This window comes from Ursus maritimus, unplaced genomic scaffold, assembly GCF_017311325.1.
Source record: "Ursus maritimus isolate PB19 unplaced genomic scaffold, ASM1731132v1 scaffold_35, whole genome shotgun sequence".
NCBI classification, from domain to species: domain Eukaryota; kingdom Metazoa; phylum Chordata; class Mammalia; order Carnivora; family Ursidae; genus Ursus; species Ursus maritimus.
In genome coordinates this window covers 8,153,131-8,166,316 of record NW_024426119.1, presented here as the reverse complement: position 1 = coordinate 8,166,316, position 13,186 = coordinate 8,153,131, and the positions used below count along the sequence as shown (strand labels likewise).

Below are 13,186 nucleotides of genomic sequence, written 5' to 3'. Positions count from 1 at the left end.
AAGATATAAACCTTGAGATTCAATAGGAAATCAAAATGGCTTCATCAGCAATCTCACTTCTGAAACTGCATATTAAACTAACCATTTTTTTATATGTTTCTATATGGGGAGAAGCAGAAGACAACAAAATTAATACCGCGATTCATTTATTCTCTGAAAAGACCTTCAACTCCCAAATCACTTAATTCCTAAAATACTGACAGAGATTTGGACCATGTCACTAAGTCGCAAAGATATCTGGTAGGAAAAATACCAATAACCAAGACAGAATTATTGTTGGCTATTTATTTTCCCTTAAATCCTGTGAAGTCTCTCACTCTTTTACACAGTATTTCTCTTTAAGTACATTTGGAGAACCATTTATTTTAGCTGGTTGAATCAGGACATAAAAATTACCAAAGTGCAGGATATTCCTATTTCAAATTCACTTAACCTAAGCCAACAAAAGAAAAACTTTAACTGAAAAGTTCATAAACATACAGATTCCTAAACAAATATATGCCTCCTTATTTCTATCTCAATCAGTTCCTACAAAATAATAAATAGAAAAAGAATGTCAGCAGTATATAGGAGTAGGGCTGATTCACAAATGATTTTTACTAGGGTAAAAGGACCTAGAATTTTAATCTTCAACAGGGAGAGAGAAAAAGCCCTTAGCCCGCCTGTAGCATGGCAGAAGCCCTCTGGCTCCTTTTTAATTAAAAAGCAGCACACACAGGGACGCCTGGGTGGCTCAATCCGTTAAGCGTCTGCCTTCCACTCAGGTCATAATCCCATAATCCCAGGTTCTGGGATCGAGCCCCACATCAGGCTTCCTGCTCAGCCAGGAGCCTGCTTCTCCCTCTGCCTGCCGCACACCCCTGCTTGGGTGCATGCACATGTGCGCACGTGCTCTCTCTCTGGCAAATGAATAAATAAAATCTTTTAAAAAAGTAAAATAAAAAGAAGCACACACAGCCCCCACCGCCCCACCCCCGCCAAAAAGGAACACCTACATTTGGGTTCCCTCCTCAGAGATATGCAACCCTAGCTCTCTGCACACAGCAGTGCACTTCGTCCTGTGCCTACCTTGATGGCTGCTCTACTGGCTCAGAACTCCACTCACACGTACATTATTTCAGATTCAGCTAGTATTTCCATTATAATGTTTTTGAGTATTTTTAATCTCCTCAGAAATCTCCAGCCCCACACTAAACCATCTGTCAAAGCTGTTCAATTTATCTCCAAAGTACCAGTTACGATTTTTATCAGTGCTCTGGTTACAAAGTTGCAGAGATTTTCAGTGATTTGTCCTAACCCTATATTAACCACGAGGTCTATTATTTTTAGTGTTCAGTTTTGCAGAATGTCAAAGTTTTCAGGAATCCATGTACCATGTAATAACAGAAACCCCTACACTGTTACCCTGATGTATCTGTAATCCTATCAAAACCATAAGTTATATAAACAGCTGTACAGTAGGTAAACCAGCTAGTAACATCTAGGCCTTACCTGGTCTCTGGCTCACTGGTGGACTCCCATCAATTCCCGAGAGTATAATGGGAACAGAGCCCAGAGATGAAGTTGGTGTGGTCACCATGGAGGAAGATGCAGCTGTGGTCACCACGACTATGGAGGTGGAGGCAGTGGAAGCAACAGGAAGAGTTATAGTTGGAGGAGATGCTACCAAAGACTTAGGAAAAGCAACTGAAGCCACAGGGGTAGTTATCCCAGTCGTTTTGATAAGGTTCACAGTGGCTGTAGACTGGGAAGCTGTTACAGGGGTGCTGGTATTAGTTTCAGAAACCTCAACAACCCCTGCAGTGGTGGCACCAGAAGAGTAAGTAGTTTCTTTAGTTCCCACGTCAGAAATAGCAGTCATAGGTGTCACAGCAGTAACATTCTCTAAAAACACTTGAGGGGTGGTAGTAGTGACAGCAGCAGTCACAGGGCTGCACACCTGCACTGGCTCAGAAGAAACCACAGGTGTGACGACCATTACTGGAGAAGGTCTGATACTGAACTTCTGTGGCCCTGTTAGGGGTTGGGGTGTGCTAACTCCAGGTATCTTCTGCTGCAGGGCTCCAACTTTACTCATCACAAACTGTGTGAACACACCACCAGGAGAGGGTCGAGCCGCTGCAAATAAAAATTTGCAGGTCAAAAATCTTCAGTTCTCATATTTTATCCTCTTAGTGATTGTGTTTATCAACATTTATTGTGCACCACTGGGTCAATTTCTTACAGGTACTACCTACCTGCATGGTATGTGCCAATTTCCACCCAAAGAAATGACACACTTCTCCCAACCCAAACCAGACCTTTATAATAATATGAAAGGGATTCAAACTGGGTGTTCCTACTAAGATTCTTTTGACTGTGCAATACAGCTAAATTGCCAGGACACTAAAAAGACAATACAGCAGCACACAACTCATCATCTAAAATAGCGAAGAAAGTAAAGAGATTTTTTCCCCCAACTTTAATTTTAAAACTTGTTTCACCACTTCCTCCTGTCCCAGCACCTCCACCTCTTTATTACCGCTATCCTCTTATGAGACAGTTAAGTTTTACGTATTTCTAAAATGTATAAAGACGCTTTTCAAAAAGAGGGCAGGATAGGACTTAAAATCACCAGTTAAAGCTACTTTGTTTAAAAAGGTAAAATGGGGTGTTTTTAAGGCATACAATGCTTGTCCTCCATCTTCATAAAACTCCAGCATTCAGCCAGATATTTCAATTTCCCATCAGAGGAATATGAATACAGCAATGGACATTTATACTTAATATTCCTAAACAGATCTGAACAAAAAGAAAAATTCAATAAACTGACTATATACACTCTAAATGCTAAAACACAACTGCTTTCAAGAAGGTAAATTTATTACAGACTCTATAGCACTGAAACGTTAACCAAATGAGGTTGTCACTCACAGAACAGAATGAATAGAATAAATCAACACTTCCAAACTTACGTTTTACAAGAGCCTTTTATTCTAAGCCTATACTACAAACTCAACCCTCTTGGATTTGCTAGCTCCCTGTTTTTCGTTAAGTTCAAGGAACATACATATGACTGGTTACAAATATACCAGTGCCCATAAAAGAAATATTAAATTAGGTAAAGTATTTTAAGAATAAGTCTTCCCTTTTCAAAAACAAAATTTAAAATCTAAGTCTTTTCTATATTAATAAAACCAGTCTAAAAGTCTGGAAATAACTATAACTAGATTTCAATTCATCTACTATCATAGATGATCAGGAAGAGTTACCCAAAACAGAAAAAAGTCAGGCAAGACAGACATCAAGAATAAGAATAATGCCAAATTCTACAATTCTCTAATTTTCACAACCTCCATACATGTATTCACTGGCAAGCACCAAGGCACAAGACATTTCTAAAACATATATACAGTCCAACTTACCAATTGGTCTTTTTGCCGGGACAAATGCCTTCAGATTCTTCCCAGGGCGATTTGTTGTAGCGCCAGAGGAGGATGCCGTTTTGCAATTGGATGTTGAAGGCAACAGGGTACGTGGTTTCCTGGATGCAGCCACCTTGGCATTGGATGCTACCTTGGAGATGACAGTACTGAGGGTTGAGAGGTCCAGGACTGAGGGTCGCAACCTGCCTGTGATATAAGCAGCTAGCCTATTGGCTGGATGCAATGCCCCCATCTGTCCCAATAGCAACTTAGCCTGCGGGTAACTCTTACCATTAACCTGAAACAAGTGGCAAAGAGAAATTCTGTAAAGATAAAATTCTCTTGCTAACTTATCTCCCTTGACAGGGGTTTCATTTTTACAAGATTTTAAAAGTCTATTTTTCAGATTTAAAGGGAAAAAGAAATGGACTTTTTCCATTTGCTATAAAATCTGAGTATTAGGTGAAATAAAAAAGCTGCCATCTGATATTCTGAACTAATCTCATCTTCATTTTGGTAGTTTGGAAACAGAGTATCTTAGAAATCCATCATATCTGTAGCTCCTAGGAATGTGAGAGATACAGTCAAATCTAAGGAATCATCCAACGGTTTTGCTTAATAAGCAATTCTGGTTAAACTATTAATCACCAGCAAAAAATTAATAACTATGTTCCACAGACTCTCTCTGACAAGACCAGGAGGCATAATGAAGCCCTCTCAAGGGTCCCTTCAAGCACCCTTCATATTTGAAAAATATATTGTGAATCTACTTTTAAGTTATAAGGAAGCCATTGTTATAATATCCTAAGGCAAAAGGTCCCCTCAAGTTTTCAGTTTTAACAAATTCAACTTTGAAGATACTGTCATATCTTGGACAAAACTTGAGCTCAAGATAAAGGCTAGGAGAAACTCGATTATAACTTTAGAAACAATCACTGAACCATCAGAAGAAAGTAATCCATAAACGAGGTAAAGATTTTCCTCTACTGCCTGAGTTGACAATACTACTACCCATCTGGGGCAGCATAATTGCTTTTTTAAAAAAGAAAGAAAAACAAAACCTTCCCTAATTTCTTACCCATGTGCTCAAAGTCCTATTCCTGGGTGACTACAGAAGACATCCTTTTCTGTTCCTCCTTTCCATCAGTGAAAAGGGGGAGAGGGTGAAGTGTGGTGGAGAAACTCCTACTCTCTAAATTAATAGGAATTGGTAAAGAGAACAGCTACAGCAAGCCACTCCCTCCTCAAAGACACAAAATTACTCTTTACTACTTAAGTGAAACCATGATTATTCCCAGGTAGATCAGGAATACCTCTTCCTTGAGTTTGATATAAAGAATGTGATCTTTCCATCCTAAAGGGAAGTTTACTATAGTTTTTCGGGGTCTCTGGAGGTCTAGATCAGATACCCCATCTGCTCCTTTGGGACTTGCTCTTAATACTATTCAACAGCCTCCCCAACGCCTACGCTGTAGTGGCCCAAGTGCTTATGCAAATTCATATTTTATGGTGGCTTTCTGAGTCCTAGACAGGAGAGGAGAACACAAATTTCTATACCTGTATTTCAGGGGGGTCAAGTCTCACTAGAAATGAGCTCAGGTAAGTCTCTGTTCTCAAAGTATCAATCAAAAATGAAATAAGAAGAAAACACTGTTCTCATTATTAAGAGTAAGAAATACCAACAGAAGCAATTACATAGCACCGTCAAGAGTAAACTGCAATAAAAAAAATTTTAATTAAGTAGATCAGTCATATTACTAATGGGACAGTCCACAGCCCAGAGAAGTGGTCAAGCTACTGAAGTCAAGTAACCTTAGCAAGAATGTCAGACACGTCCACCCATTTGCTACTCTGACATAAAAGTGCATTTAATATCACTGTACTATAATTACATCTTAATTCAAAACTTCTCCTTCCAAAAGATTTTCTAGATGCCAGCACAATTTTACTAATAAAACCTGCCTGAATTACTAAATAGCAAGGATTTATTTGTACTATGACAATGATTATATTAGCAAAAACCCTACTATGGACCAAATAAAGAAAAAAAATGAACTGTGGCTCAATTTTTTAAAAGTTTTATACATTTGAATAACATCTTACAAAATTAAAATTTTCTCCAAGTTTCCAAACACATACTATCTTACAATCAATTCACCTTGTGTTGTTTTGAAAGCTATTTGCTAATAATAATCCCTAGAACCAGACGGAACTCCTTAGTATTCTTGTTTAGTTGTCAAAGTTTCACTAGAGCCCAAACAAAATTTTAAGAGTAGGAACTTTCTGAGAAGACTAGAAATAAAATCATAAGCTAATATAGGGCTCTACAGTTCTGTCTGTAAATGTGTCAAAAATTCACACATCTAAACTAGGCTTATTACAAAAAAGAGATGGTTTTGTCACCCAGTTCCCAGGAAATGTGAAGACAAATCATATAAGGCCCACTAAGGGCTCTGAAAAATCAAGATGTTACCTAAGTAGAAAAAGGTGCTACATCCAGATTAAAGGTAATTCTCACCTGGATAAGCCCAGATGTGCTTGAACTGGGTTTACGTTTATAGGCCACAAGCTTCCCTGCAGGAGAAAGCCCTGCATAAAAAGGCAGACCTTTGCCTCCATGTAATCTCTCCCTCACTGAATCCAGGGCATCTGTCTGCACAGGAGAGATATCATCCATTTTCCCAGGGGATAATGGACCATCAGGAGTCTCTGATCCAGATTTCTCAGCCATATCATCTTGGTCTTGGCATGATGGCATAGAGATTTTCACACGAGAAGAATAAACAGGAGGGTTCTTCTCACCCCGGCTCTTTCGCTGAGAAGCCAACTCAATGATGAAGCTGCCCACCTTAAGTGACTGTGGCATGTTGCTATTGATGTGCTGGGATAAAATGCTCAAAATCTTGTTCCTATCCTCCTCCCAGTTGCAGTCTGAGATGATTTCTATCAGTTTGGTGGGACCACCTGGTGACCTCTGATGCACATAGGAGGCAGAGGATTCCCCTTCATTGCAGGAAGACTTCCAGCTTTTTTCTGATAAGGAATTGAAAGATATTTCTGCATCACAGCATTTTGCACCGAACGTCAAAATATTTTTATTTTCCCCGGTTTTCAGAAAAGTGATTAACGGCACAGAAAATGAGCAGTTGCCCAGTGTCTGAATCCCATGTACTTTCAGTGGTCATTTAACAATTCACAATTTGGGACTTTTCCATGAAAAAGAAATATTCCAGGGAATCAGACTATAATAGGATGTCCTGCTACCTGGGGTCGCTAATTAAAAGAGAGTCCCACCTTAAGACTGCTCTAAAAAGCCATGACTATCTGCAAACAAAGCAGGACCTACAACCAAGGTTAAGATTTGATAATAGTTTAGTGTTCTGCTATCCATACAGGAAAAGCAAAAAAAAAACACTTGCAAGACGCTTTGTAACATGTGATAGGTAGAGTCAATACTAAAGAACAAGAGAGAGAATACTGTAATTAAAAAGTGTGTTCTACTTCTAGTTTCTACTGCAAATACTTCTGAATTACTTCTGTGACTCTAGATATGACTGCTCCATTTCTATATTACGTGCAGATTATTTAGCTCACCAGGTATCTATATTCATGACAACATGTTAACTGGATGTCTATTTCACTGAACACCGAGATTTCTACAACACAGTCTCCCAACGAACGTGCTAATTACAAGTACGTCAGGATTCAGATGCCCTCAGCCTTCAAGGTTGTGTTCTCAGACAGGTTCTCTCCACCCCAGCAGCCTCCCCCACATACCACAGTATGCTATAGAAACAATACCACTTTTCATGTGTATCAAGCCATTAAAAAAGAGGAGGAGGACACCCCTGGGTGGCTCAGTCAGTTAAGTGTCTGACGATTTCGGCTCAGGTCATGATCTCAGGGTCCTGGGATCAAGCCTCACATTGGGCTCCACACTCAGCTGGGAGTCTGCTTGAGGACTCTCTCTCTCTCCCTTTCCCTCTGGCCCCGCCTCCCCTTACACTCTGTCTCTAAAAAATTAATAAATCTTAAAAAAAGAGAGAGAGAGAATCACTAACCATATCCTAAGCGTCTCTTGCAATAACATGCCATATCAACACGAATGAATTTTATTTCTTAGGAGTGATAAAACAGAACAAATAATAGGAAAAGACTTCTCTATATAGTCTCTATTTTTAGCAGAAGCTAGAAAAGGGGTAGCTAAAAATGTTTTGGTGTGTGTGTGCCCCCCATAATTATTTTAAAATGATTTAAGACTGAATTTTCAAACAGACCTTGCGATTTATCAGAATCATCCTCTAGGTCACAGGTGATTGGTTTCAAGGGCTGCTGCTCAGAATCAGGCTCCTAAAGAAGGGAATAACACAAACACTTCAACACATAAATATTACCAATAGAGACTAGGACATAAACACTGAACCTCTCAAAGAAGGCTGAAACAGCAGAAAGACTTAAGTGTCAACAGCTTCACATCCACATGCACAGCTGCATTACTATCTTATTATATAAGCCTTGGCAAAAATAAGTAGCCTCGCTCTCTAATGTCCTTGACAGTAACTGAGTCACCAAGAAAAAAATTTACACCACACTTTATAGTGTATTGTAGTAAAGAAGGAAAAATATTTGATGTTTAATAGAACAAGCTTCAGTTAATGTGAAAATTCACCAATGCAGATACAAATCCTAATAATTACAGATAAATGATTTAATAAGAACCAGAAATGTTTAAACTTTTAAAAATTACTTCAGGGGCGCCTGGGTGGCTCAGACGTTAAGCGTCTGCCTTTGGCTCAGGGCGTGATCCTGGAGTTCTGGGATTAAGCCCCACGTCAGGCTCTTCCGCTGGGAGCCTGCTTCTTCCTCCCCCACTCCCCCAGCTTGTGCTCCCTCTCTCGCTGGCTGTCTCGCTCTCTCTCTCAAATAAATAAAATCTTTAAAAAGAAAAAAAATAACTTCAGCTTCAGAAAGAACAGTACTTTAAATAACCTTAAGGGACTGTTCTCTAGAACAGGTATGCAAAGAAACAAATTGATACACGCATCACGTAAAATTTCTCTGCCCCACAAGAATTACTCCAAATTATTCTGATAGTAATTTAGATTCTAATACCAGCAACAGAGAAATGGAAGTTAAAAAGACAAATTACACAATATGTAAATCACCTTTACACTACAGTTCTCAGGACTAGACTGACATGAGCCCTGCTGCTGAAATGATGGGGATGGTGATGGTGACGGTTGTCTCTGTTCCTCTTTTTTTCGTTCGTATACTCGAACTCGGGCACAAGTCATCATACTCTCAAAGTACAAGTAGACTGGATCCTTGTCCTCTTCCCGAATCTGTAAGTTTCATAAAACAAAACATTCCATACACTGTGGGAAAAAACATCCTAGACTCCAAAAGGAAAAGAATGTTTAATCTTTATTTCTATTACAACATTTGAAAATTTTAAACGCAAATTTTAGCAAATACAGTTAATATGTGCTAAATCTTGCACAGTGAGAAAGGATCTGGTTCTCTATCAAGAAATCTCAGATCACACCAGAGCAGTGCTTCTCAAATTATCTGCAATGAGGACACATTTCTGAATTACCAGTCCAACACAGACCGATCCTTCTGTAAAATAAGTTTTTAGAAAAACAAAAGACATGTAAAATACAAGCCCAAGTTTTTTATTAGATTTAATACACATAACATTATTCTATCAAGTATCTAAAAAGTTTCTAAATATTTACTCTCATTTTCTGTATTTATTTCATCATAACCTAGTTAACACGTAGTTTTGGATTAGCACCAAGACCACATCGAACAGCACTGCACTAAGGCATCTTTCTTCAAAAAGACTGAAGACTGAAATGGATTTAATAATCAGAGATGCTTAAGCTCTTAACAGAAGCATTAGCTCTTTTACCTATCAATCTTCATAGTCATATACCAACTATTAAATCCTTTACTGTTACTGTATATAAAGAAATCAGCTTTAAAAAGAGGAGTTGCTTCTTAAAACTCTTAATGCTTTCCTACTAACAATATGTATGTACTATGCCTCAATTACTCAATATTCTACACTACAGGAAAAAAGAAGGGTATCTTTAAAAGACTTTTGCTAGTCATGTTTAAAAACAAAAACACAACTTTATTGATCTTCCTGAAGAGAGATTTGGCTATCCTTAAAAATGGTAATTTTCAGTATATTTACTCTACTTTTAATGACAATTCTAAAGTGCCAGCAATTAAGCTGACTAAATAAGACAGACACAGACATATTACTTAAAAGCAAAATGATTCACAGAATATAAACCGAAAATTTGGCTGAAATCCATTATCTTTACAAATGCTTTGTAACTTGCAACAGAAGATGAAAATCTGGGCTTACCACAGGATTGGGTTTGGGAGTATAAGCCCGTGCAGGTTTAATTCCAGTGAGCACTTTGCCCTTCACAGTAGTAGGTAAAACTTCTGGCTGAGGCAACAACAATGGCTTCATAGGCTCAATGACAGAAGGTGTTGGAATATAAACTGGCTCTGGATCTACTTCACCTTCTACTTTCACCCATAATGGGTAATGTCGAACAGGCTGTTCAGGCTCTGTTTCACATATAGCTTAACAAAAAGAAGGATAAGATTTTAAATGACTTTGGAAACAAAAGTTCAGAGGCACTGCCAAAACAAAATGTGCTCCCTCACAGAAAGCAGTAACTCATTTAAACAATCGAACAGATGCCGCCTAAAAACTCTTTAGCTGCCATCATACACCTTATTCATTCTATTAACCAAATATTTGTTGAATACCTATTATAAGTCAGACACTGTTTTAGGAACTAGAGGGAACACAGCTATGAATAAAACAAAGTTCTTGCCCTCACAGAGTATTTTATAATCCAGTAGGAGAAAACAAACTTAACATGTAATATCAGGTAATGGTAAGTTCCACATAGTAAAATATAGCAGGGTAAGGGATGAAGAGTTAACAGGAGATGCTATTTATAAAGCATGATCAGAAAAGGCCTTCTCGGGGCGCCTGGGTGGCACAGCGGTTAAGCGTCTGCCTTCGGCTCAGGGCGTGATCCCGGCGTTACGGGATCGAGCCCCACGTCATAAATAAATAAAATCTTAAAAAAAAAAAAAAAAAAGAAAAGAAAAGGCCTTCTCTGTTAGCCTGAAAAGATAATCATTCTATACTACACTTTTTATTTTACAGATAAACCAAGTATTTATTGAGCCTTACTACGTACCTATTTTAAACACTTAATAAGTTTTCACTCATTTAACTGTCACAATAGCCCTTGAGACATTATTATTCCCATTTTGCAGAAGCTGAGGTTCAGAAGTCCAACAATAAGAGGAAGAACCAGGATCAAACCCCATCAATCTGGCTCCAGAGACACAGCTTTTACTATTGCCCTCTGACAACAAAATGTATTTATTCAAAGACAGCCGTGAGTGCCTGGGTGGCTCAGCTGGTTAAGCATCTGTCTTCCGCCCAGGTCACGATCCCAGGGTCCTGGGATTGAGTCCCACACCAGGCTCCCTGGGGAGTCCGCTTCTCCCTCTTCCTTTTCCCCCTGCTCATGTGCGCTCGCTCTCTCTTTCTCAAATAAAATCTTAAAAAAAAAAAAAAAGCCTGAACTCAGCATAGGAGCAAAAATATATCAGTGGAAAAGCAATGAAACCAGAGATGAAATCATTACTATCAAAAAGGTCTACACAAAGTAAAACAGGTATTATTTCATCAAATTAAGTGGAAGATCTAGGTTAAGAGGCAGCTGGCTTTATTCTCTAAGCAAACTGCCCATTCCCATAAAGAAGACAGCTAAAGAGAAACAAAGACTGTATTTTGCATTTTAATGGTCAGTCCTCAGAGAGGATGTAGCTGGTTCTAAGTCTAAAATCCAAAATCTTTGCCTACAGTCACATAAAATATGACTGAGCATTCATTCATATTTAATTCAAGCATTTAGCTCAATTATCGTAACAAAGCTGAATCAAAATTGCAGCCTGATTTCATAAAGTCTATTTGCTCTGAACATGAAGACTCCACTAAAAAACAACTTTATCTAACGGGTTCCTAAGGCTAACATCATTCAGAGCGTAACCACAAAATGTTGAATAAATATGTAAAGACTAAAACAGAGAGGAAAAAATTTTCAGAACTAGAAAGTACTTGACCCAATTATTCTGCTAGTTAGCAGTCTGTGTAGGCAGATACGGTTAGGGATCCCTGGTGTAAAAAAAGACCAGTCATAGCTTTAACTTATGAGAAGTCCTTTTAGGTCCTCGGCCATTTTGTGATCTATGCCCTACCTGCACTACTTGCCCAAGCACACCTCTTGAAGAACTTCTAGGTGTTGGAATTACAAAAAAAATATGCAGTTAAGGATTTTAAGAGAACAGAGAGAATACAAAAACTAACAGTCTCTACCAGACCAGGAATTAGCCTAACCCTATCAGAAACAATAAATCAGTGATAAAATTCCCAGTGCTGTTTCAAAAGTAAACATTGACCTAACACAAACCACACATTCTTGAGTCATTTTTGCAGGATTCAAACCCTTTTGAGCACTCCAGCAGTGGACTAACTGGAACAGAGAACCGATGCCAATCCTTGCTGGCCCTCATGGCTTCCATCAACTAGGACCTGGATTCTGGCAACCAGGATGACTTTTGCCCCAATTCTATACAGAACTCTCCTTTGCCAAGCCCCTTCATGAATATGCATGCAACCTTAGCTTAAAACTTCCACAATTTTGTTGTTTGTGTGGACACTGGTTTAGGATATAGTCCTGGTGTTCTTACTGGTAGCGAGTAAAACCCTTACTCTTTCCCCGTTCTTTGGCTTGGTTGTGTCTTTTGGCTGGACAACCAGCAAGCAGCAAACCCAATTCTGGATAACATCTACTGTCCAACTTTTATAACCTAGTTCATTTACTCACATAATTCACAAAGCCTTCGAACACCCCAGTACTTATATACTTCAATGTTTACTATGGACCAGACTTTGCAGATACAATAATGAACAAGAATGACAAAAATCCCTGCCTTCGTGGAGCTTACATTTAAATTGGGGGAAGAGAGCAAGACAGGCAATAAACCAGACAAATACGGAAAATATGTTGGATTGTGGTAACTGCTTATGAGCAAAGGGAAAAAAAAAAAGCAGACACAGGAAATAAGCAGTAATGTATAGTGAGTGAGCATGTATACTACGTATTTTGAGGGGAGAGTGTTGAATTTATAAAAGGGTAACCAGGGATGCCCTCAAAATGAAGGTGGGTTATTAACAGAGGTTCTACCACTCATTTGATAACTTTATTTTCTAGTGTTGCTAATTAGTTCATACACATACTAATTCTACTAAAAAAGCAAAGCTGCCTTCTTCATGACAAACACCACAGACTTTGACCTCTTTCAAATCATCTTTAAGGCTTTTCTAAGCCTCAGTAAGCTACTTCTACTAAGTAGAAGTCCCTTTTCAACTTTTTCTCTTGAAAATAGCTACAAAATACGCAGTACAGTACTTCAGTAGAAAACCTCAAAGTATTTTAAGACATCTTAATCTCTCATAGGAAATCAAAGACAACTCTAAAGTTTCAACTGTGGATAAGTGGGAAAATGGTGTTCCAGTAAACAGGGGAGTTCATAAAAGCAGCTGACTGGGAAGGATATCATTCAGTTCTTTTTAGGGCATGTAAGACTGAAGTGCCAGCAACATAATCAAACAGGGCTCACAATAAAAATCAGAACCGTCAGGACACCTGGCTGGCTCGGATGGAAGAACA

General features: G+C 38.6%; 1 protein-coding gene across 1 annotated transcript in view; it reads right to left on the bottom strand.

The window, feature by feature from the left end:
* Nucleotides 1-13,186, bottom strand: part of MGA (MAX dimerization protein MGA) — a 105,732-nt gene that overhangs the window by 21,867 nt on the left and 70,679 nt on the right. Inside the window, exons 10-15 of the mRNA XM_008702223.2 lie at nucleotides 9,784-10,010; nucleotides 8,570-8,746; nucleotides 7,682-7,754; nucleotides 5,923-6,437; nucleotides 3,405-3,555; nucleotides 1,492-2,118 (exon numbers count right to left, since the gene is read on the bottom strand). Coding sequence (XP_008700445.2) covers nucleotides 1,492-2,118; nucleotides 3,405-3,555; nucleotides 5,923-6,437; nucleotides 7,682-7,754; nucleotides 8,570-8,746; nucleotides 9,784-10,010 — 1,770 coding nt within the window. The remainder of the gene's footprint in view (nucleotides 1-1,491; nucleotides 2,119-3,404; nucleotides 3,556-5,922; nucleotides 6,438-7,681; nucleotides 7,755-8,569; nucleotides 8,747-9,783; nucleotides 10,011-13,186) is intronic.